General features: G+C 37.5%; 1 protein-coding gene across 2 annotated transcripts in view; it reads right to left on the reverse strand.

Moving 5' to 3' along the window:
• COG6 (component of oligomeric golgi complex 6) overlaps positions 1 to 23,346 on the reverse strand; it is a 59,586-nt gene extending 36,240 nt beyond the window's left edge. The window contains exons 1-8 of one of the 2 annotated variants that reach the window (XM_074566796.1): positions 23,184 to 23,346; positions 22,430 to 22,573; positions 21,992 to 22,063; positions 18,394 to 18,452; positions 6,369 to 6,480; positions 4,310 to 4,392; positions 4,001 to 4,071; positions 2,716 to 2,809 (exon numbers count right to left, since the gene is read on the reverse strand). In XM_074566796.1, the coding sequence (XP_074422897.1) occupies positions 2,716 to 2,809; positions 4,001 to 4,071; positions 4,310 to 4,392; positions 6,369 to 6,480; positions 18,394 to 18,452; positions 21,992 to 22,063; positions 22,430 to 22,573; positions 23,184 to 23,309 (761 nt within the window). In that variant the 5' untranslated portion in view covers positions 23,310 to 23,346. Of the gene's footprint in view, positions 1 to 2,715; positions 2,810 to 4,000; positions 4,072 to 4,309; positions 4,393 to 6,368; positions 6,481 to 18,393; positions 18,453 to 21,991; positions 22,064 to 22,429; positions 22,574 to 22,915; positions 23,042 to 23,183 lie in introns of those variants that run through there. The other variant, XM_074566805.1, reaches the window with a different exon arrangement.
• Between the last annotated feature and the right edge of the window lie 2,697 nt (positions 23,347 to 26,043).

Consider the following 26,043-nt stretch of genomic DNA (forward strand, 5'->3'; position numbering starts at 1 on the left):
CTGTTTCAAATATGTTCCAAATTAAGTTCAATTACATTTCTGTTATGCTATAAAAGGTCCAAGGGATCTTTCAGTTTTGCTCTTTTCAATCTACATTACTCTTTGAGAGAGGGGCGAAAAAAGCACACTGAAGAATCCTGAAATTTCCATTTAAATCTTTTTCTTCATACAATGTACTTGTTAAGTCAGAGAGTACATATCTGCAATTCAAAAAAACCTGATTAAAAAAGTCTTTAATAAATTACTATTTAAAAAAATTAAGCAATTAAAAGTGAGATCTGCTGACTATCCACAGTCCAGGAGTAGCAGCACTCCAGTGAAAAATCTCAAGTGTTTGTAGAAACCAGCTAAGCTTTTTATTTCCATCTAATAATAGCTATATAATAGATCATTAAAACTACAGCAGCGAAACAGATCTTGTGATCTCATTATTAGTTTTAAAACCAGGATTTAATAATGATAATTTTGTTTTAAAAAGAAAACCACTAATTTTCCTTTTGCTCCCAGCAGAACAGGATATAAATATAACAAAATCCTGTATCTTAAAAAAATTCAGTAGTTACTGTTATTTACCCTAGAAACACAGTATTTACTACTGTTCTATTACACGTACTCATGTTAGGGGAAGAAAACAACATTTGGATTCTTTTCAGCCAAGCTTCAATTTTTCAAAAACCCAGTAAAGTAATGATCGCTGGGAGGGGGAAGAAGGAGGTGGAGAAAACGCTTTGAAAATCATAGTGGAGGACCAAAGAGGAACACTGCTTTGAGCTATGACTCCATGTATTTTCTACAAAACAGTTTTCAATTTTTCTGTTAGAAACAGGAAGTGAAAACCAAACTGAAATGTTTATTTCAGATCCCTACTGACTGCAGTTCCCAAAAGTCCATCCACGGTGCAATCTTTCTGCCACCTTCAAGTTACCAAGACAGAAGTCAATATAATAAAACAAGGATGTGTAGTTTTGTTTCTCCGTCTTACTCACTTTCACCCAGTCAAATCACAATCTTTGTCAGGTGCAAGGGCACTGATTTGGATGAAAAGTGTTTAGTTCTCACAGCAGCGCTTATATGCATAAAAGCAACAAGAATTTAAAACTACTTTCTTTGTGACATAATTCTTACATTTTAAACTCAGCAGTTTGTTTTGTACTAAGGGTATACAAAAATTTTTGGAAGGGAATAAACTAAATCTTGAGATTTAAAATTTAAAGCACCAGTACTGCAATTTTGACAATACCGCTACAGCAAGTAGTTTAAGCATGATAATCTATGGTGAGAGACATATGGCTGCATCTTCTACGGTAATGTTTACTTTTTTTTGCCTTATGGGCAGAAGAGAAGGCCTACCTACCAAGTTCTACCTTTGGTAACACTAGAACTGCTGTTTGTGAGAGAGATGTCAGGAGAAAAATAAAGTCTCTTTTGCAGATTTATTTTACAGTGGCCAGCTGTGGATTTATAGAGCAGATTATTAATTTTTTTCCATAAAGGCTAAGAAAGCAAAACAATAGTTTTATGAAGTTTGAAAGTAACAGAATTTAACAAAATATTTATTACAGAAAATATAAACTGTATCTATAAAGAATCTTATAAAATGTTGTGAACGCAGTTATGATTGATCCTTTGCAGGTGTGAACGAGGGCCTGGAGGAGAGAATGCAAGAAAGGACTCTGCAGTCCACAGCTACGGCCCAACGTACTGCAATGCACCACATGCAATAGCTGGGGACGTCAAGTGACACCACCTCTCCCTCACATTAACTCGCAGAACTGATAGAACATGTCGAGATGTGTGTGCTCTCTCATACTGACGGAATTTTTAAGGTCCACTTGCACGATGCATTTTCCCCATGAAGAGCTCCGTGGAGATTTACAGCGTCACATACCTACACCTTTGCACATCTGACACTCTCAACGACAAGGCTAGCCTCTGAAAGGCTGCCTAGTACTCTGCTCTCCTGGATGCCTGTGGCTAAAAGTAATTTGCCATAGTTGCAAAATGCAATGAATGCATTTTTTTTAAAAAGACCTAAAAGGCCAAAAAGTGTAAGTACCACCTCTTCAGGTACACTCACTCCAATAAAAACAGTTCTTAGAGTGCCACCTCGTGGTTAAGTAGTTGTCTCTACTAAGGACCATTTCATTTACATTGTCCCTTCAGCAAATTCTCAACAAGAAACAAACAGTAGTGTATTTTTTATATACATATACAAAAGTAGCTCTACACTTTAGAGGCCCATATGTTTTCAATAGATTACTGTACAACTCACAATGGAAGACATGCTTACTACCAGAAGCACTTCAGTAAAAGTAAGCCTTATGAGCCTTTATCAATTTTTCCACTTTGGGAACTTAAATGAGGCAATCACATGCTTTAGACAGCTTTTTTTTTTTCTGCAGAAAAACCCTACAATGAATGCAGCAGAAATTCACAATTCCATTTAGATTAAAATAAAAACAGTCTGACATTTTATTTTAATTAGAAACTATTAAGTTAGAAAAAGTCCAATGACATTTACTGTACCATAATTATATCAAAGACTTCTGAAATTTAAAGAAGTTGAAATATGATTTTTTGTATTTATTTTTTTTTTTAAATCTGACACAGGACTAAATTGCCACCTTCATTGGTACTGTGATTCATGCCAATCTTTAAGTGTTATATACTGGAAATACTCATTTCTGGTAGAGATAATCACAAATATTTACTTACTTATAGAGGACAGGTCTATCTTGTAAGGCTTCCATGGCTTGAGCAAGAACGGGAGAAACGTCACATGATTCCTGTGTCAAAGTCCTGCATTCATCTATAAAATATCAACACAGACAGAAGTCCACTCTTTACAGTGTAATAGCTTTCATAACAATCTGTCAAACAAGAAAATTAATTAAAAACTCAGAAGTTTTTGATTTTTAATTGAAGCCTTCAGAATATGCTACCTGGCCTAGTTCATGTTAATGTAATTAAACTCCCCCACAAGCAGTACTTCACTGTACAATGAATGTCCATCACAAATTTTGACAATAGTAAAAATTAAAGGAATGTCAGCATCTGTTTGCACCCACATATAAATGCAATCATCAGAATTCTGTCAGTCTCCTTTACAACTGTTTACCACGTTCCATGTAAACTATTAAGAAAAAAGGGAGCAAGTATTTAAGCAAGCTCTGGGTTTGTTTGGTTGTTGGTTTGTTTTTGTTTTTTTTTTTGTTTGTTTGTTTTTTTTTTTTTTTTTTTTTACTTTCATCATATTAACTATATAGTCTTGTATATTCCTTGCATGAATTCCATAGAAACGAAATCAAACATCAGCATAAAAATTACAAATTTTCATTAGGGTGAAACCACAGACATTATTTGAGCTTTGAGCATCCACTGAAGAATAGCTAACAAACAGCTAACAAATAAAATTGCACCCCCCCCCCCCCCCAAATCTTCCTGTTGATGTTTTAGGAGAAGAAAGAACTAATAAAAAAGCATCTAAATTTTACACTATCAAGATGTTACATTGAACACTGATGCTTGGATCCAGAGTATATATGCAAAAACCCAATTGCCTACTATCATTCAAAAGAGCATCCTGGTAAAATAAGGTTAGGGTTTTTTTTGTCTTCTGAAGATAAGCCAGTTCTCCCACTAAACTAGATCTTAGTACCAAATTGTCAAAAACAACAACTTCCCTGTAACCTGCAAAAAAAATGAAATGCAATAGACTTAATTTGCTTAGACTACACAACTGTAGTAGTTGTTCTCTGTGAAAAAACGTGTGAAAATACAAATAAATAATACACTTTTACAAATAGGGATGAGATTGGCCCAAAAAAGAAGAGAATCTCTAATTGACTATTTGGTTCACAACAGACCTTTCACTAAGAAGAAAGTCCAAAGCCTTGTTAGTGAATCTTGGAAAGGGTTTTCGCTGAGTTCAATCCACATCAAGGAATTAAAGGAATCATCATAATAATATTCATAAACATAAAAACATTTTTAGTCCTACTTTGAGTCCATCTGTAAAGTCGTTCGTAAGATGTCTCCTGCAGTAAAGCCATCTGTTCCATAATTTCCAAGCTACAAGACAAAAAGATTTTATTTGCAAATACTATTTTACGTAGGACTAGCAAAGGCATGTACAAATCAAATAAAGCCCATCATTATTAAAATTATGAAAATTTAAAAACACATTACTATTCTTTGTTTTTCTGCGAAATACTCTGTGTAGTTATATGAAGTAAAGAATGAGACCTTGCTGTAACTTGTGCTTTTAACTAGTAAATGGCTGTCTTGGATTCACGTAAGCAGCACTCACCCTGCCCTTTGCTGATTTGTCCGGAGGAGAATCTTGACATCATCGTGAATTTGCTTTACTCTTCCCAAAGCCTTGAAAAAATCCTAAATCAATTAAAAGAAAAAAAATAGCAGTGTTTGAAAGCAGTAACTTCTCATTCAAATCTCTAGCACTCTATACTCCCCATTTCGATTCCATATTTATGTTCCTTGCAGGTCTGTGTTCCAAGTGCTGCTTTTAAAATACAAGCCCTCCCCTCTACCACCTCTCACCTTTCATTCCACCTTAAGACCCTCAGGATTTTTTTCCTTCCCATTGCATCACACCTTTCTTACACACACATACAAAATAAAAAATTAATAGCAGCCAAGATGTGCTTTTAACCTGTCTTATGTAGCATGCATGTGTTTTATATTTATCACTTAACACTTTGGGGAGATTTTGAGGACATTACTAAGCAGTCCATCATCTGCTCCCCATCAGCATTAACAACTAAAGAGCAAACTGAAACATTGTAAAGTACAATGATTATAGGTTGATATTTTTTGCTTTCATATAATAACTTTGAGAAAAATCAAACATTTGTAATAGACGAAGGTTTTCCAGGACAATCTTTCCCCTCTGAATAACACAGCAGCAGCAGCAGCGAAGACAAAAAAAAAACCAGAAGACATGGACTATGTCCAAAAAAGTTATTTTGTTACTGTTTTAGAGAGCAAATGGAAATCCACTAACATTTTCAAACACATGTCTTATTATGAAATCATCTTTCAGACATCATGGAGGAGACTAGAGAATTCAGATATAACTGTTTGTTATATCTTTTGTGACTTGAACACCGTTTGCCTCAGTAGAGTTTCATTCTGGCTCAAGTCACAAAAACATTACAAATTCTAAGTGAAGTCAGACGCTGCCTTGCATCAGCTGTTTTGAAGGTCATGTTTATAAAAACCCAAATCACTCTTCCTTCAGGAAAAAAAAGCATTAAAAAATTGCCAAAACGGAAGCATGACTAAAAATGTTTTAAGCGTGCTGGTTGATTGTATCATAGGGGAAAAGCACACACGTGATTTTAATGAGGTCTGCCATTTCAGTAGCACAACTACGATTATATCTCGGTTACTTCTGCACACTTTTTAGACAGATCAAAGTATCAAAAGGACTAATCCTTGTTCTGCTGTGAACCAAGCACTGAATAAACGGCACAGCATTGCTGCCATTGTTCCCTGCAACATATGCGTTTTAGAAACCTGAATGTTCTTTCACAGTAATAGTTGGTACAAAAGCATACAGCAATTACTCAAGTGCACAATCATTTAACACATTCCATTTATGCTTTCATTAGCACTGTTTATGGTTATCTGTTCCACGTCTTTAATAATGCTTTAACTGCAAACAGGATGCCTGTGGAAACGAGATAGTATGTCTCAGCAGGTAGTCTACATTTAAGTGAAGGTTTCTATGCAGCTACAATAATAAAAATCTATTAAGTGTACTTAATTCTCTCATTATTCAGTTTGCTTTTACTGCAGAACAATGTGCCTTCTTACTCAAACCATAGTTACAAACTTGTTTTGGAAGGTGGCTAAAAGTGAATCAGCACCTAGTATCTTCATCAACCGAATAATAATGAGGGAAAGTCTCAGCTTATATTATTTCATATCACTGAATGCTTATATACATGCATATGCAAAATGCGCACACACACATGCACAAGGGCAGTACTACATATTGCTGAAGCGCTGCAAATTTCTCATGTGCTTTATTTGAGTGTGATGAAGTTTTAAAACATCTTCACTGAAAATTCATAAAGGTCTTTTTTTAAGTGTAGAAGCACCCGGTAGCTCATTTGCCCCTTAAACTCATTACACAAACTAGAATTTAATGTTGATTTCCCTTCCTGTTACTTGAATCTTTCATCACACATTTCATACTCATCAGAAATTCACCAGTCTGTTAAAAGGTACATTCCTCCATAAAAAATTAAATTACAAACTGATAATAAGATCTCATGTACAATTCAGCTAGGACCCTTCTACATTTTAGTTCAGAGCAAAGCTTTTAATGTTCATTGAGCTACCTCAGTAATTGGCTCATCTTTCGTGCCTCGGAGGAGGTTCATTTCATCCGGTGTCAGCTGGAATTTTGCTATAAATGCGTCTGCAACTTGTGCTTTCATTTCTAGTCTCTGGCTGTAATAAAACAAAGTGAAGAGGACATTACCTTTTTATGCTTATCTCAGATTTATTTTGCGTATTCATACTTTGGAAATATAATTAGCATTAGAAATAGGTGTTATTAAATTCTAATAGCACATTCTTGCCATCAAAACACTTGAGTCGTATCTTCACATACAATTTTCTATTAAGCCTACATAGATTACTGAGTAAAGACAATATAAACGTAAGTTAGTGCATTTGAAATCTAGCAAGTTCTTTTAAAAAAAAAAATATTCCTTTAGCGTTTGTATCAGGTTATCTAATCCAGATACTTTGTGCTTGTATAGTTGTAATGCTTGCAGTTATTTCCTTTCAAATACATCAAGGAAAGAATGGGGTTTCAGCTCATGTTTTCAGAAAGACACAATAAGCTGTAGCATCCAAAATGAGAAAATGATCATTAGATTAATCTACTTTTCTGTAGAACAGATCCATTACTTTTTAACAACATACAGTTGGGATACAAATTTACTAATCTCACAAGCAATCAAAATGTAATGGCTAATTCTCTTGTTGATTACCCTTCCTGAAATAAACACAGCAGGGATGTAATATGTGAACGCCATCTCGTGGGCAGCATCTTTTTGCACACGTTTTGTCACACACCTTACAATCACAGAAGGACCCAAATGAATATAGTTTTATTCCACAGGAAGGGACTGGAATTCCCTTAGCAATGGAAAAATTGCTCAAACTGTGGCTTCAGCACACAGCATTCCAGGAAATCAAGGCTACTTTTTCAGGACGTTGAGAAGACACTACTTAGTTATTTGTAGAAGAACAAGGCTCAATTACTTTAAGACCATTTCAGCTTCCAGAGTAATTACTGCGAGATAAATACACTGTTATTTATAGGGTGGTAAGACAGACAAGTACACTCCTAATACTAACCGAAATAATTAAATTCCTTTACAAGATCAAAGCTTGAAAAGTAAGATTTTACTTACTTATTTACTACTTCTCTACTATCCAACTAGCGTCTGGACTGCATTCAGCCATAAGACGCATGGAAAACTGGCTTCCCTTCTGTAGTCACGGATGGCCTTTCCATCCTGCAGTTCCACAAACTCATTCAGAGATCAGATGAAATGTTTGGCAATTGTCAGTGCTCTATCATACCGAACAGTGAGAAGGAAGGGAATATAAAATCTAACAGCATTTTAACAGTAAAATTTATGAAAAACAAAGGGGAAAGCAACTCTGTATTTGTAAGTTACATAGAAGACACCTAAGCAAAAAAGGAAAGCCAAAAACTCCTATCAGTCTTCATGAAGCTGAATCTTTCTCAGGGAAGAAACAAGAGTGATGGAGGATAATTTTGACCAACTAAACAGGCAGCAACAGCGGATGCATCCATGAAAAATTACTGCACTTTCCAAGCAATCTGGCGGTATTTCACTGAAAGTGCGGAAAAAAACAGGGTGGAAGTCTAAAAAGGGAGGGCTCAAGAGTGCATAAATGGCTTGGAAACAAGAAAATGCACGTACAGGCAGAAAGGAAAGGTATTTGGAAGAGAGGAAAGAGATTGAGGAGCATCATGTTGGTTTGGCAAGGAGGTGGAGTCAGTTTTCCGGCACAAGGAATGGGGCATAGGGAGAGAGATTTAGGAGAAAATGGGAAGTACCAAAAGACTCCGGGGGCAGAGAGGGGAAGATGTGTGAGGTGACGGCTCTGAAGGGATTGAAGTTGCCCCATCTTCTCTTTGAATAACTTTATCTAAATTTCCCGTATCAGGGTGAGGACACGCAAGACTACCTTCAAACCTAAACAGACCTGGCACTCCCTTCCAGCCCCACCGATATGCTTTTCTGACACAAAGCGTGGTAGACCTCAACACAGTGGAAGGAAAATGGAAGAACACCATTTTGAACACATTCAGTAGATTTTCAGCAGGAAGATTAGGCGATAAAAATAAGCTGAAGAGAGGAAGCCATGCGGTAACTTCAGCTGGAGACAGAAGACAAAAATACCAAGAGAAGCTGTCCACAAAACATACTCACAAGAATTAACAGACTGGAGGATACCAACAAGTTTTTTTAATTAAATATTAGGCTTATGAGAGATTTTTGTGACGATAACTATGTCATTCTTACAACACAGATGAAAGATGGATCAAGTCTGCGCTGTAGTAACATATTCCATCATTGCAACGATGCCTGAGCCATGCGGCTTAGGCTGCCTCAGCCATCCCAGCTCACCCCTGCCCTGTACTGCCCTTTCCACTGTGCCAGAACCATTGTTTATACTATCAGGTAGTGACTCAGATCAGGGAACAAATCTAGCAGGAAAACCCCAAAAGTTTTTATTTTATTGATTTTTTGGGGGTGGAAGTTTTACGTATTCTCTAACTCAGTTTACCACAGGCCTGTGCCTAGTGACTGTGGGGCACTAGGTTCTATACAGGCATTCCCCCCCATACTAAGGGGTGTGCAAGCACAGCGAGCTGCCAGAGGCAAGGGGGCAATGACTACTTATTTCACTGCTGGTATGAAACTGCTCATGAAAACTACACTTCAGAACTCTTCTGAGGTATAAAGAGAGGTCAGTTCAGTAGTCAGTTACAACAAATAATAATAAAAAAGATATTAGGACCCTCCCCTCTCAACCCCCCAAAAAACTTAGAGGCATATGACATCACTACTCAAATTGAAAATAAGGCAAGGACACTTAAATTTCACCCAATGATGGTGCTTTCAACAGTGCATTCCTGTTCCACGCCATTGTGCCGAGAAATCTAATCCATCACCATCGCCATCACTGGATTTGGTTGAAACAACAGACAATTTAATTTAGTGAATTAACTTTATTTAATAGTTGCTCCAAGTCTCTCCTCTTGAGATGGAAATCTCAATTTAATATAAAACCACAAAGCTGCAAAGACTTACACTGGATGAACCCTCCCTTTAGGGAGAAAAAGGAAGGTAGGAAAGAGACTGGAGAAAGCAAATGCAAGATCTTTGGTTTCCATTAAAACAAGATCTCCCATAAACACAAAAGGAGATAAGATGTTGAGACACTTTTCTATTCTTTGAACCTATGCATCCTGAGTGCATAAAATCTTAAGTGCTCTTACAGAAGATTTCCATTTACTATTACCTCCTGTTCTTCAGATTTTTTGAATGGACTCTTTCATCAAACTGGTGGCAGGTGGAAGTCTGATTTTAAGAAGTTCAATGTACCAGGCATAACATTTTTTTTTCAGTCTGCTTTGCAGATTTGTTGGACCTAGGGTTGTAGACTTTCAAAGAACAAGGACTGGAATCAGGAACTGTACAAACTGCATGCTCGTTAGTCGGCGCTGGAATTCTGTGCACCCTTCATTCCCATGGTTATAAAAATAAACAATGGCAGAAGACCTCACTACTCAATCTCTCTCCTCCTGCAAGTGCTCACTCTGCACAGTCCTCCCTCCGCTCCTTTTTTGCTGCTACAGAGAACAAGGCTCAATCAAACATTGTGCTTTAAAGCCATTCCCATCCCTGGATGCAACTGCTCACTGACCCACTCTGCACACCCCCAATAATTAACTTGTATAAAACAGAGTCCATGTATTAAACTGTAGCAATACTGGCAAGTTAAGTTCCACGATGTAAACACAAAATAACAACCTCAAGGTGGCAGCAATGATTCATCTATCTTTCTCAAGATAAGGATTCAGAAGTGGGGAGAAACATCTATCCTAAACCTAAAAGCTTGCATCTGAATTTTGATAAAGCTATTTCTTTTTGTCTCTTTACAAAGGACATGGGATTTCAGCAAGTTACTCAGTTTCAAAACGCAGGTTAGCCACCTCTGCTTATGCTGGCTATGAAAGTTGCCTTAGTTATCAATCTGCATGAGAAAGAGATCCTGTATCCTAGATAATGGGCGAGGAACAAAACATTGAAGTGCAATGTTCCCTTAACTTCTATCTGTCAGTGTACAGTATTAATGAGACCAATACATTCACATAGGTATTTATTTATTTTTATATATATACACACACACACACATTCACACACACACATTTCCTCAGACATAAATTAACAGATACTTAACTAGAATTTAATCAATCTTATTAAAGCAGGGGAATAGATTAAAATACCACCCAAGTTTTGCTACAGTTATTTCACTGCGATAAGTGCTATGCAAAACACAATGTAGGTAACAACAAATGCTAGAGTAAGGCCATCTTACATGTAAGCCACAGCAATTCATACCTGTGCAGACACTTGGACACTTCAAGACACACTTGGCCTTTCTGTAAACATAATCATTTCTAAATTGTGTTCTAAGCAAGTGCAGTACAGCAGAGGAAAGGCCACACTGTGCTGTTATCCCACAGCTGCTTTTTTTTTTTTCTTTTACAAAAGTTATCCCTGCATAAAGGAACAAAACTAGCAGATCATGGGAACACGGCACCCATGCAAAGGGGGAAGTGCCAAGCGCTGGTAGACTTTGGAGCTTGGGCGGGGGACAGGACTCCAACAAAGAGCAATTTCCCCAGTTTTAATCGTTTCCAGGGAGACAGAATTCTTTTGCAAGAGAACTCAAAAGGCTGGGAAAACTATGCACTTCATGCACTTTTCCCTTGAACCAAACACAAATGCACACTGTTTGTTAGGATTATCACCTAGACAGCTCAAAAAATATGAGGTGGAGGAGAAACAAGCTTCTCCAACGTTTAATTTTATCTTGCCACCAAGTACAGCATAAAAATCTGCTAGCTGCCTTTACTTATGATGAGCATATTCTGAAATAACTTTCAAATTGTGATACTGAGGATTCAACACATTTTTAAAGCCTCAAAAAGAGCGAGTATTTCTAGCTCATAATGAAATAACAACTATCTCTGACAGACGTGTATAAATGCTTTTCAGCGTCATCTGGAAAAAATTATTTTTCTGTGACCATTTTTGTGGAAGGCAAATATACAAGACTATATCACAAAATGCGTACACACAACTAAGTGTTAGGAAACCACTCTTAAGATTACGTACCAGATGCAAAAATGCATCTGTAAATGCTGAGAGCAAATGTTTTTATTCTACATTTTGTCTGTCTAACACATTTTTTATTAAAGAACTGAAATACTGTGAGAAGGTATTCAGTGACCAATTCCGTCTTAGAATATAAATATGAAATTTTCTCCTTAATTAAAAAATAGGAAGGCACATAACATCATAGTGAATTGCCTAACATTCCCAGGATACGGGAAAATAGCGGTAATATGGCAGAAGGCTTTAACCTCATCTGGAAAACAGACTGCAATCCTCATCATCTGTGTTCAAGAACACTGGACTCCCATTAGACCAGAGCTAGCAGGATGATCATGGGAACAGAGAACCCAATTTATGAGAGAAGACAAAGGAAGCTCTTAAGATAAAGGACAAGACGAGAAAACAGCCAACTGATATCCAAGAATTGAGTTGAAAATCAGAGAAAAGCTTTTACTGGAAAAAACAAGCTTTTGAGGTAAGTGCTACAAGAACACCAACACGTACAAAATGCAAAAATAATTAACCAGTTTTATGATGAATAGTTGATCATTTTATGAAAGTCATCATGCAAATGACAGCTGGCAGCAGGAGACTGGACTTGAATTTAGGAATTACAGAGAGAGGAACCTTCTATCTAAAGATAGCTACCCTGCAATGCTGCAGCCCTGCCATACAATACGTTCTGCTCTAAAAAAAAAAAAAAAAAAAAAAATAGGTAAAAATCAAAAAGTGTGTTTAGTGCAGAACACACTAACTGCACTGAAATGATTTAAACCTTGCCAAACAAATTACTAAGCGATACAGGAAGAAAACTTACATGCTGTACATAAACTCATGGAATGTAATAATTTTCTACTTACTTATTGATCAGGCTTCCTACAAACGTCGTTGGTATGTATCTACAGAATAGTCTGGATAAGCAATTTTCACAGGCAAAACTTGGCAGCAACCATGTGATATATATACTTACTAAGTAAATTACTATTTAGCTATGGTTAAGATACAAAATAGAGTTTCTAACTTGTGAACAGAGATCAAGTTAAAAATGAGTGTATTTACAGAAAATAGATTCTTTACCATCTTATAGAGGTGAGCTAGTTGATACTACCATACCAAACAGACTGATATCTTCAGCGTATCTTTTATACAATCTGATATAAAAACATTTGAAAGAGGCCTGCTTAGTCTAGCTTCGAATTTGCCATCAAATTCAAAAATATTGCCAAATGCATGAAGATACCGCACTCTTCTCTACATTCACCCGGAGCAGGATCAGAACAAATGAGTTTAACCACCAGTAAAAGAAGAACTAAATCAGACAGTAGGAAAACAATAAAGAACCAAAATCAATTTCCAGGGAAGAACATGGGCTCTCTGTTCCTGGTCTTTTCTTCTAAGAGCAGATTAGACAAACATGAGTCCATCAAGAACAGTATGATATAACTGATTCTGCACTTCTTTTCAATGAATGCTTTTCAACCTGTAAGACCATGCCTCATTTCATGCTGATCAAGAGTTCTTCCTGCCTCAACAGAGAACATGGTTGCCAGTTAGAAAAGCTGGCAGGAAATAAGGCTTTGCACTTTCTTTGCTGGCCATGGCCAGAATGGGACAAATTAGGGGTGTTTTTCTTCAAATCCATTTTAGCTGTTTTGATTCCTGTGTTATGCCCTGTTACCTATGCTTTACTTTGGTACAAATCGGCAAAGAAAATCAGCCTCAGAATTTCAAGCCTTTGCCCTCCCCCACACTGGATTGTAATTCAGTTTAGGCAATCGCTGCTTTTTCTCATGAAGCATATTCACAGGAATAAATGTAATTACAAGTTTCAAAAGGTCAAGACATGAAATACATCTCATCAGTGCAAACCACCACACCACCACTTTTCTCAGCACATGCTGATGAACGCAAACCTCTCTAACCTGCTACAAATACTGCTGAACTTCCTGCATCATTTCCAAATCGACTATGACAAAAAAGATATTTCTTAAAAAAAGAAAAGGAATAAAGCACCACCACAAGACAAGCATGAAAGATCTGTAGTGCAAAACTACTGAAGCAGATGTTCACTAAGAAACATTTTTCCTAAGACTTTTGACCTTGTATTGAGCACAGAGGTGACAGTCAAATCACTCACCAAACTCCAAGAACTGCGCTTGCTGAATTTAAATAAAGAGCAAGTCTGAATGTAATTCAATTAAAATAAATTAAAGAAGTACACACTGCTTCATTCCAAAATATGTTTGGAAATCATATTTAACTGTATTTTTAAAAACTGAAACAATGCTAATGCTACAGAAACTAATTTTCCAGAATCAACAGAACTAATACGGACTCTGACATCAAAACACACATTTTGCTCTGTTTAAGAACACAATTAATAGAAGCCAGTAAACCAAGATAATGTGTAAAGGTGTTCAAGCAAATAATCTCTGAAATTTTAGTCTGACAAAAAATTATCTGCCCAAGCCATTTCCATTCCCATTATTTCATAGTTTTCAGAGTATGGTGGTCTTTACTTCCAGAAAACTACTTCTGACTCTCACCAATGTTCTATTTCTGCAGGCTTATTTTCTGTGATCTCCCAGAGCACATACACACATACACTCACATAATCGCTCTTACTTGATTTTATAAGAATTAATCTTGTAACTATTACCTTCTGGCCTCTTTCTTCAATTGTTAGATCCACGACTGTCATTTGTGGCTAACCTCAAAAACAGTCTTGCATAATACCTTACCATTAAGTGGCTGGTAGAACTACTACGAAGCCAGGCTGCTGGCATTCCGCGCACAGCATTTTGGAACTAAACTGTTATTTCTCTGGTTTGGGAAGTACTGGACTCCAGCATGCTTGTTCCCAACACAAGGTGAAGTAGTTTAGTACTGCAAGTAGGTTTTTAGCTTCACACAAAGAAAAAAAAGAACTAAATTCGGGTACAACAAGAGAACCGACAAGTCACAGGAAGCTTTTCTTAAAATCTCAGTGAATTCAAGGAGCAAGATCCTTTTTCTGACAGCCTGTTAGCAACAGCAATAAGCAAACTCACATCTTCAAAAACGCAGCAGATGTTGTTTGAAAACAAACTAGTCTCCTCATTACTATACATAAAAAGCCTAATGCAATCTGAAAGCATTATTAGTGTGCTCAAGTAAGGGTACAGAATCCTAGTGAAAATACTGGAGTGGAAGTGGATTTTTAACAATTCACAGAAACTGTTTAAATTAGCTACCTCATTTTTTCTTTAGTATCAAAGTTTGTTATGAAATACATTAAAACAGATATTCTATTCAAGATTCTACATTACTGAAAGCCATAAATTAACCTTATGTTACAGATACATGGGTTGAACGGTTTGGACTACTTTATTTCACACTACATGGTTCTATTGAGTTGTGATAAGTCTCCATTTTAAGGAGAGAAGAGGAAAAAAAAAACCAACACCCTAGTGCCTATGTTAAGCAGATTCTGTAAGTTAAATAATCCGAAGGGAAACTGTTCTGCTTCTAATGTACAGCAATTTTAACTAGTCTTTACAGGGCAAATAAATTCAGAACAAGCAAGCTAATTGACCAAAGAAATGCACCAACTCTGATGTATTCACAAATATAAAAATGCAATTGCATTAATGGAAGATTACTTTTTAAATTTGTTATTTAAGCAACATATGCTATTTAGCATTTATGCCAAATCAGGTCTACAGCTAAAAAACTAAATTACAAGAAAAACAATGCTGCAAAGCAACAACCTGAGAATGCAGAATTTTTAACTTAAATCCGAGACATCTTATTTTCTACCCCAACTACTTTACAAAGAGTTTTAACTCACACATTTTAGCAACATTGGAAGTCCCAAATAGCTCATCAGGATTACCTACAGGATACTGCAGGTGGACCACTGCACCTTCAAACCACAAATTTGAGAGACTAAGATGACCAACAAAGAGTTCAAGTCAGAAGCTTACGAAATTGAAAATCATCTTGAACTACATCTAATGATATAGGCGATAACACAATGCAAAAACTACTTAGTATAAGAAACCTCGCACCCACACAGCACCACTGAGACAGCCATTCCTTTGCAAGTACCGCAGAAGAGAAAGATACATGCAAGGATGAAAGCATGAATAAGCATTCTTACTTAAAATGTTCATCCTCACACTCAGGTTCCCATGGCCACTCTGCATCTTTGGGAAACTATTCTTCACTCCTATCATGCAGTTCTTCATTAAAAAAAAAAAAAAACAAAAAAACAAAAACACACACACAAAAACCAAACAACCCAAAAAAACCAAAACACCACACCACACAGGTTCAAATGCCACATAAGGAAAAATTTCTGATGACAGATTTACATTTGCAAGGTCAAAAAAATGTTGCAACCTGCAAAATAGTTCACTTACTATTTCGATCTTCCCTTTCTTTGCCTTGTATGGCTAGGGGAATAAAGTTACAAGTCCAATCAAAAAGTCTTTGGCTATTGCCTTTTCTTTCTCTGGTTCTGAAGTGAACATTCTGTTCTTCTAATTGCAGTTTGCTTTAAACTTGATACTAATTATAACATCTGTTGACAAAATTTACTTTCCACAAGAACTGACTAGGCATGAAGAGGGTTTACCAAAGCCAAAGTTTCCACCTGTCATTTAGTGAAAACAGTCTTAAAACTATTACAGAAGGACAACTACACATCTTTGATCAAAGCATGATCTGATGTATTCTTAGCAAATGAAAGGCAGTAAATAAAAAGCTGTGAAATACTCAGATATTTGCCTAAGTAACTTTCTATCTTCATATTATCCAAGTGAAGACAGCGGCCCATTTTCCCTAAAATTTCAGTCAAATAAAAAACTAAATATTTTTAACATTGTAAATGCATTAAATGCATCTGAAAGTTTACCATCTCACTTCAGTTTTAAAAAAAATGAGTCAAATCATAAACATTTTCCTTCTACGAGAAAATGGCCAGCTAAAGTAAATCAGGCAAATACTAAGTATAATAGAAGACTTTTTTTTTTTACCAATAGCTAGCACCGCAAATCATTTACTACAAATCAAAATAATTTCTGAAGTTATTTTTTAAAAATAGCTAAAAAATGTGAGAACCAAGACTTAATGTAGCACTCAGTAAGAAGGGCAGGGTCAAAATAACTTTCCTTAATGACAGTGTAAACAATTGTTTCAGCAAAATGACAGACTGTATTACCTCTGCTATTACAAAATAGCATTGTGAAAAAAAAAGAACATAACTGACGTGAAAAGGAAGAACATAACTAATTTTATTTTTCAGGGCAATGTTTAAAAACATACTATTACTCAGCACTGATTTAAGAATTTAACTCACAAACACTTTGGTACATAAAACGGATTATTTTTTAAATATTTTGATGTTAAATTAAAAAATTACACAGAAATAAATGTCTCTATGATTCTTCCATAAGCACCATATTGTAAGATCACAAATATTGTTTGGCTTCTGCTAGTAAGTACTTCATGTATACTTACAAAATAGCCTTTCAAGAGAAGCCTTTTGCCTGCTTGTGCACTCTGAGGTCCTCAGACGTACAGGCTACTTCCTAAACCTTTTTTCCTCCTCACACTAGGGGGATGATCTGTCTCTTAAAAGACTTTCTGCTAATTCCTTTAAGTAAACTATTGTGCGAGTAAGAACTATATTGTAGAAGTACTGATGTACAGTCTGCATAATCTCCTTTAATGGAATTTAAGGCCAATTAGACATACATAATTTGGGATTGGTCTTGGTATCTTCCATTCCGCTTCAGAACAAGGAATCAAAGCAGCTTTCCTTTTCTTCAGACTACGAAAGAGATGACCACTTCTCTGTCCTACTATTTCATATACTCGTATTTAAAATAACAAATTTTCTAAGACTTGACTTCTGCTCACTTAAACTGTGACTTTGCTAAATCCTTCATTTTATATCAACCAGTATTGTACTTTATGCAGTTATTCTACATTCAACTTTTAAAATACGTACAGATTACACTCTAACCTCACATTCAGACTCTCACAGGACATAATCCACTTCCTACTGAAGTCCATAACATGAGCCTACTGATTTTGAAAACGCACCCAAAGCTATCCAAAGTCATAATTTCTACTAGAAATTTATCGCCGGAAATAATTATTTCTAATCTCCAGTGAACTGTAAATAATTTTCAGAAGAAAGCTCATAAAGCAAGGAGATTCATTCTTCTACACTGACAAAGGCTAAAGCTGTAAAACCAGATGCCCTAGACATAAAAATGATAAAGATTACTTGAATCTGTCATAGGCTATCATCCCTTTCCCATGAATAAAAGTACTGAAAAGAGCAAAATACAAATCTTTTCTTCCACAAGATGTTGGAGAACCAAGGGAAAAAGTGGTCTGTCTCAGGCTTATTCAACAGCACTTAATGTATTTCACAGTTAACTTTAAATACGGCAGAGTAGGCTACAAGCCAACTTTCTGTTCCTACAGAGTCCCTGAAGAAGAGAGTGATTTCCATCGGATACGAAGCATTAACAAGAAGCCTGTGAAACTGATGAGACACTGAGTAGGTCAGTATATGTTACAAAACAATGTAACTCACATTATCAACTGGCATTAGGTAAAGTACATCCATATTCAGCATGCTGTACCACTGTAACTGATTCTCTTCCCTAATAGGTCAATTTTTATGATAACAAGCACTAAGACATGCTCTTACCCTTTTGTTTCCTTTAGTAATAAACTACGACTTCACTATTTTTATTCCAATTGAGTCACAAACACAGATAGTGTTAAAAGCAAAGTACAAAAACCCACAAAGTCATTACTCAAAAATAAGAGTGGCAGAATCACATCTAGAAGAAAATTCTATCAGTACCGTTATGTCTTCAAGAAATAAATAAGGTGGTATACGTACTTTTCTGCCTGGAGTTTTGTGGTTTTTACTATCAAGTCCTGAGTTTGTTCCTTTGCTGCCTAGAATATAATTAGAAAGATTAAGCATGTGAAAAATACAAACATATCAAATATATTACACAACCTTTAGAACATATAATAGTTTTGAAGCTTTCTGACTGTAAGAAGTTTAAAGAGCGTACTTTTTGAAACAAAAGGCCTTCTTGAAATACATATTCATTAACTCTCCCTATTTTCAGGCATGAAAAAATAAATTAACATCCTTATGCATATATATTTTCATCTTTATATACATTTATATTCACAGATAGTGAATTTTTAATTTATATTTAATACATAAACATTATTATAAACATTAGAAATAGTTCTGATTATTTCATTTGTCCATTGACTGCAAATTGTTTGCTGTTACAAAATGAAAAATGAAACAGGTTCCTTTGGATGCTAAACTGCCCAGTACCAGCATTCATCCAGCCGTTTTAGACAACATGAATACAGCTCTGCTGGCCTTAGTGAGTTTAGCTCTACAGTCCAAGCAGCTTACAGGGCTGTGAGGACCAAGTGCAATGCACTTAAGCAGTTCCTCACAGCCCTAAACGTGCAGTGATGACAATGCAAGGGAATCCAAACAGAAACAATTCTGCCCCAGGCAGCAGCCGCATGACTGAAGGGACTGCTGCAACTGCAGTTCAGGAGTTCTCAAACTTATCACTCAGCAAGAAGATAAAAGACATCTGGAATTGTTGGTTTCCCACTGCACACCACCAGTGATCATTCAGTCAGAAAAAGAAGAAGATTCAACAACAAAAAAAAAAAAAAAAAATCCTGAAATCAAAATGCATTCAGTATGGAATAATAGTGCAAGTGAAGAGGTGGAAACAGCTATAGAGATATTCCCTGTGAAAAATTTCAAGACTGTAATAGATCTAAATCACCGTGTTTGCCAAAATGAAGATGCCAGTCTTGAAACCCATGAGAGGTCTAATGCAACTATATACGCGCACTGATTCATTTCAGCCTTTCTATCTGCCACACTACGTTAGTTACAATGGAAAAGCAGTCAAGGTACAGGAACGCTTTGAAAGGTGAAAGAAGGACTGCAACCACCCGAGTAACAACTTCAGTCATCAGAGAGAGCCTGAGCTGCTCCATGGATATAGACAGTGGACACCGCTGAGGTGCCAGCTGCTGAATTTTCTGAAGGAAACTATTATGGACTAGCATGTAGATTTAATAAAAACTCAACAGAATTTGCTGAACATTTAGTAGTTACAAAAAAAAATTTAAGATGCCTTAAGCTTTTTATATCTTATAGAAATAGTATTTAGATTTTTTTAATGTATTTGTATTTTAAACTTTTTTTAATAATATTTTCAATGCTTCAGCCTAACAAAAAAAAAAAAAAAAGACTATCACAACAAAAGACTGGACCTGAGCTATTCAGTATGTAAATCCACTAATTCCAGATTTCTTCCCCCCACTTCCTTCAGAGTTGCAGATTTTAAAAAACCAAAAAGCCAGAAGAAGAAATTTGGTTCCTTTCCAGTATTTTCTGGACAGGGGTACTAATTGCCAAGAAGAATGCTAACAGTAGGACAGCAGAAAGGAAGGAAAAGCAGTTTTTCTGGATCTAGCTAGATACATCAGGAAGCCATTTTTTACTTACATGCATTCAAATATGTGCCAGATACTGTTACTATTGTATGCATGTAATGTAAGAGCTTACATCTAAGCAAAACAAGGTAGCCGGCAGAAAAGATTCAGACATGCCAGAAAAATCAGAAAGTTAATATTTGACATATCTTGCAGATCCAAAATAAAAATATTTTTCTCTTCCTCCCCACCTCAGCATACTAATTAAAATTTCCATTATCCTTCAACCCCGCTGCTTTATCCCATTCCAGCACTCGCCTCCTTCCATCCCTTTCAGCCATTGCATTTATCAAAGTCACTGTCCTAAAATCAGATTTGACAGTATCTGGTTATTTGGATTGGATGGTACTATACACTTACAAAATAACAAAGGTAAAAAGCTTTTTGGCTTATCAGTGTACAGTCCCTTCCCTATCTTGTATTTGTTCTACTCTCTTAGCACATTCTTCTGCATTATATGCTATAGATCCTCCTCTTTTTATCTTCTATTTGCTCTACTTAGTTCACTTTTGCCTTCTTATTCAAATTGAGCACATGCTTGCAAGTCTTCATGTCATATTATAGATAAAATACCAGAGTCTCTGACAACCGTTCACAGGCTCATTAACTTACTTTACATTCATACAGACAAAGAAAACATGGTTTGAAATGAGATAAATTATGAGTTCTACAGGGCTTTAGAGAAAACGTCCTGTGGGGCACAGAACAAAACTACCTTCTGACTTTAACGGGGAGCGGGGGGAAATAAAAAAAAATAAAAAAAAAAATAAAAAAATCACTGCAGCGTGGCTCCACTCTGGAAAAAAAAAAATAAAGTCACAGACGATAGTTACACTTCATGATCTAAAGCCAGAAAAGAGCAAAAATCTGCATGGACACTTGACTCAGTTCCACATCTAAGAGATTAATCAAACAGTTCCTGAACCGCACTAGGGAATACATCCATATTAACAGTGTTTAAAGAGATCTGAGACCTCTGAGGCGTATCATCCATTGCCTTCCAAAACTGAAAATTAAGTACTGCAGTGGACTACATTGTACTCTCACACTTTTTCGAACAAGTTCATGAAACTACCATCATTCTTATGGGAACTACATACAATGACTAAAAAACCTATTAATCTAAGTAGGGGGACATCTAAAGTCCTCCCCCACATTCGGGGGAGAAAAAGAAATTGTTTTCACAGGATTTTTTTAGTGACGGATTCTCATTCATATCCTATAACTTATGTGCTATATTCAGAACAAATTTAGTTTGGCAAAGCATCTACACTTCAGCACCCATAACCTTTTAAACTTATCACTGTATTGAATATTGAACTTGAACACTAAACCCAAGCCAGATTTAGTAACACATTATAACATGCAGCTTTTTTCCCCACCTAGAACATTATGGATTTGGGGTTAATATGGAAGAGAATTGGTTTTGTTGCATATCAGCACTTTGAGACAGTGTTATGAAACAAAACCAATAGAATGAAAATGGCACACTAGATTTGTCTCCCTCTTTGGAGTACAAGATACTTTCTTATGAATATACTTGAGGTATTTATATGAACACATAACTCAGACGTAGGCAATGGAAGAGGCACATACAGTTTAAAAGGAAATACACAGAGGTAATTAACCCTTTAATCTCACACATATCCAATCTAATAAAATATTTTCTCTCCACTCACATACAAATGGATATCCCGTTGCTATTCTCAAAGTCAGTCTATTGCTGTGTCCTAAATTGCAATTTGGAAGAAATTAAAATTACTTTCTCGATACATTTTCTAAATAAGTAAAAAGAAACATAAATATCCTAACGTAAAATAAAAAGCATTCTATGGAAACATCTCGGTGTCACTGCTAATCCTCCAAAATAATTATTTATCCTTTTAAAAGAAAGTAGCCGCACCTCAAAAGGAAAAATATACAAAGTACATCTACCTATATATTACCTTCAAACGACTGGACATATCTTCACAGCAGCTGCTCATCGCTTGCACATCTTCATTTATACTCTCAAGCTCCTAAAGAAATTCAAACAACAGTAACTGTGGTTTTAATCAGAAATGTCATGCCTAGGCCCAGCTTCATTCCACCAAAATGAGATGCCCAGGTTACAAGGAACATATTTGTTTGAGGCTCCCTGTTAATCAACGCAGAGAATGCACCTCTAAAGATCAACATTCACATAGGATTTTTATCTGTTTGAAACATCACCTCTCTCTGCGCAGGATTTTCATCAACTGAAACTAACAATGAAACAATTTTATTGCACAAGTATACTTATCCTGGAAAATCAAAATGTCTCTTAATTTTTTTTTCTTTTTTTAAACTTTAAATTACTTAGCAGCACTATTGCAAGGTAGCTAATCACACTGTAAAAATGATACCTCTTTAACTTGCTTGAATATGTGGACAAATTCTTCATTTATGGCTAAGCTTCGCCGTTCAATGTCTCCACGCAAATTTCTTCGGGTGCGCAAACTATTTTCAACAAAAAAGGTCGAGAGTGCCTTGAGTGCTTCCAGCATTTCCTAGAAAATAAAGAGACCTCAACTTTCCACATAGTTACAAAGAGGCAGGTTACCGAGTCTGTAACCATCTCAAGCTCATGGTTTTAGGAAAAAAGGAAAAAAAACTACTACATGATTTTAGAGAAAAAACCACCCAACCACACTGCAGATCAGTTGTTAAATACTAAAGCTGCTGACTCTTTCTTTTTCTCATACATTATAACATACAACTTTATCTATTATTTTAGAATAGCTTTAATCAGTAAGATTACATTCACCTAAAGAATGACCTATCCATAGCGAGAAAACATTTAAATCAGAAAAAACCTGGGAAATGCCCTCCCCGAGCTAAGCAATACAAACCTCCCTACGACTTGCAGGGAACGAACAGGTGCGCGGCATGTCGCTGGAGGAGCGAAAATTTAATTTTATACTTAATTAACGCTGCAAACGTCAGCTTGCGGCTCCGCAGCGGAACTGAGGGAATGACTGAGGGCTCCCCCCCGCCAGTTCCGCAGCCTATCGGCGCCCGCAGCCCCTGACGCCCCATCCGGCCGATTCCCCCGCAGGGCGCTCCCCGCCAGGCAGGCCCCGGCCCCCGCCTCGCCCCCTCAGCCGCCTCCCGCCCCACCTTGTCGTTGTCCAGGCGAGTCTCCAGGATCTTGTTGAGCTTGCGGGACAGCGGGTTGCTGCCGGGGGCAGCCGGGAGCCCCGCAGCGGGGGCAGCGGGCGGCGGCGGCGCAGCCGTGTCGGCCATGGCTGCGGCCTTCCCCGGCCGTCCGCCCCCAGCACCGCGGGGTGACTGGCTCCGGCGGAAACGCGCTCACGAGACTTTGGTTCCGGCCCGGCCCGAGACTGCGGGAGTCGGGCGTGCGGTCAAACATGGTCGTGCGGTCAAACATGGTCGTGCAATGATGACCGCAACTGGGGTTGTTTAGCCTGGAGGAAAGGGGGCTGAGGAGAGACCTTATCGCCCCCTACAACTGCCTGAAGGGAGGGTGTAGCGAGGTGGGGGTCGGTCTCTTCTCCCAAGTAACAGGCGATAGGACAAGAGGAAATGGCCTCAAGTTGCACCAGCGGAGGTTTAGGTTTGATCTTAAGGAGAATTTTTACACTGGAAGGGTTGTCAAGCAATGGAACAGGCTGCCCAGGGGAGTGGTGGAATGGCCATCCCTGGAGGTATTTAAAAGATGGGTAGACGTGGTGCTTAGCGACATGGTTTAGTGGTGGTTTTGGTAGTGTTAGGTTGGTGGTTGGACTCGATCTTAAACGTCCCTTCTAACCTAGACGATTCTATGATTGTGTAGCTGTATTTATTTCATGAAATACATGCTTTACTTCTGAACATAACAAAAATGGAAAAATAAATGGACTCTTTATTGTGTAAGTGAACAGCCATGACAGTAAAAATGTGTGAAAACGAGGAGCGTGTCTTGTTTCGGCCGTGCATGTGCTGACACAGAGGGCTTTTACGCCCAAGGTCTCCCCACAGCTGCAGCGCAGCAGAGCGGCCTCTCCACCAGACACCCAAGGAGACATGGCTTTGCAAGCTGGGGCCATGCTGGGACCCATGTCCCCCCACCATGGGTTTCGCTTTGCCAGACAGCCTGGCCTGGGACCCGCGGTGGTGCCACTGTCATGGTTTATTTGGGTCAAATGCTTTGGTGGCGTTGGGTCAAACACCATCAGGAGCCCAGCTGTGCGCCCCGCTCTCCTGCTGCAGCCATGACACGTCCCATGCCAAGCGCTGAGGTACAATGAAGGGATCTCTGTGAGCTTTTCCCAAAGGACAAAAGGCAGGTGTGCAGATGAAGGTAAGATACTGTGGAAAGAAGATGGCCATATACGGCACACAGCTGTTGTTTGAAAAGACGAGGGTCCCACTATGGTATTAGCTCTGAAATTAACAGCACCTTGCATATGCAATTGAAAGTCTGTTTCCATTTGCCTGATGGCGTGTGGATCAAAAAGCAAAGACTCAAGCAGTAGCTTAACTCTTCAGGAGTTTGGGGCCTTCACATTGCTCTTCTAGAGGCTCTTCCTGTAAAGAACTGCAAGCGAATGGAGTAGCCTTTGCCTTTATGCCCAAGGTGGAGCACTGAACTTGTTTTTTTTTCTTTTAGTATGAGTTATTTGTCTCAAGAAAAAATTACATGACTGGAGCACCCCTCCTGAAATCTTAGCATGATAGGGACAGTGATAGGATATTTTTCTATTTAATTTTTGTGTGTTGTTGTTTGCTTCCTTACATGGGTCCTCTACATCAAAGGCCAGCTTTTCTGAAGAGCCTGTATAGTGCCTTGTTTCTGCTCTTGGCTAGTCAGCAAGCAGGTTTTCAAGCATTTTCAGACACCTTGTTTCCCTTTTTAGTTTCTGTTTCTCCACCCTATTGTACTGATGTTATCTCCTCCTAGATGTCCTTTACTTCTGATTAAGCTTCCAGGAGGCAGGATCTCCCTTCTCCATGTCAGAAGAGATAAAACAGCACGCAATCATCACAGGTGTGAGCAATTAATACTTAAACATGTCAAGAAAATCCTATTATTAGAAAGAACACCTTCCAAATATAAATTGGATGTTGTTAGCAGTTTGAACAATATTTCAAATGCTATTAACCTGTTGAGTGAGTTGACAGAGTGAAGGCACACCTTGAAGTCAGGAAGACTTGAACATCTGAACCACAAACGTCAGATAAGTCAAGACCATTGCCAAGTCTTGTCCAGCAAGTTATGCCACAAACATACAAGGAGCCACAAAGATTTTCCTCTATCAGTTGGTACATGCATTTTCTTTTGAAGCATCCAGTTCTACTTTTAGATGCTCCTTGATGGGTGTGCAGTTTTTCAAGAATGTGTTTCATGAGCCAGAATGCTCCTAGCTAATGTAACACACTGGGCTGGCAGGAACCGATAGGATTTTGAAACAGCATGGGTTTATTTGTGCATGTGTTCTCCCGGGCAAATGAGAAGAGATAATCAACAGAGCACTTTTTAATCTCCCACAACTGAAAGAAGTATTTGTGTGAGGGCACCAGGGCTTATCTTCTGTTCTTCTTTTAGGAATATTAGCTGAAAGTACAAAAAAAAATGCTCTCTTTTTCTGCTATGGATAATATTTGCAGGCTAGATTTTTCCTCAGAACAGATTTTTTTTAAAAAACTATGCAAATATGATCATGCAATGAAGTCACCGTCTAAAACTCAGGTGTTGTGCCATGGCTTGTAGGTGTCACAAGGGTGGGTTTGACATGACATTCTTACCGGTTTGCTTGTCCACCAGCAAGCATTGTCCTGTTAAGTCAACTGGATGTACATTGTGGGATGAAGCGATTGGGAGTTTGTGATCTGTAACTGCCACAAGGGACTTTGGTTTCAGATATATCAGTTCATGTGTATCAATGGAAGACAGTTTGTGTAGTGTATGTAATTTACTCAAGCACACGTTCCCTTACCAAAGCTAGATATGGCAGCAAAACTACAGGTATCACCAAAG

This window comes from Larus michahellis, chromosome 1, assembly GCF_964199755.1.
Source record: "Larus michahellis chromosome 1, bLarMic1.1, whole genome shotgun sequence".
Lineage (NCBI taxonomy): Eukaryota > Metazoa > Chordata > Aves > Charadriiformes > Laridae > Larus > Larus michahellis.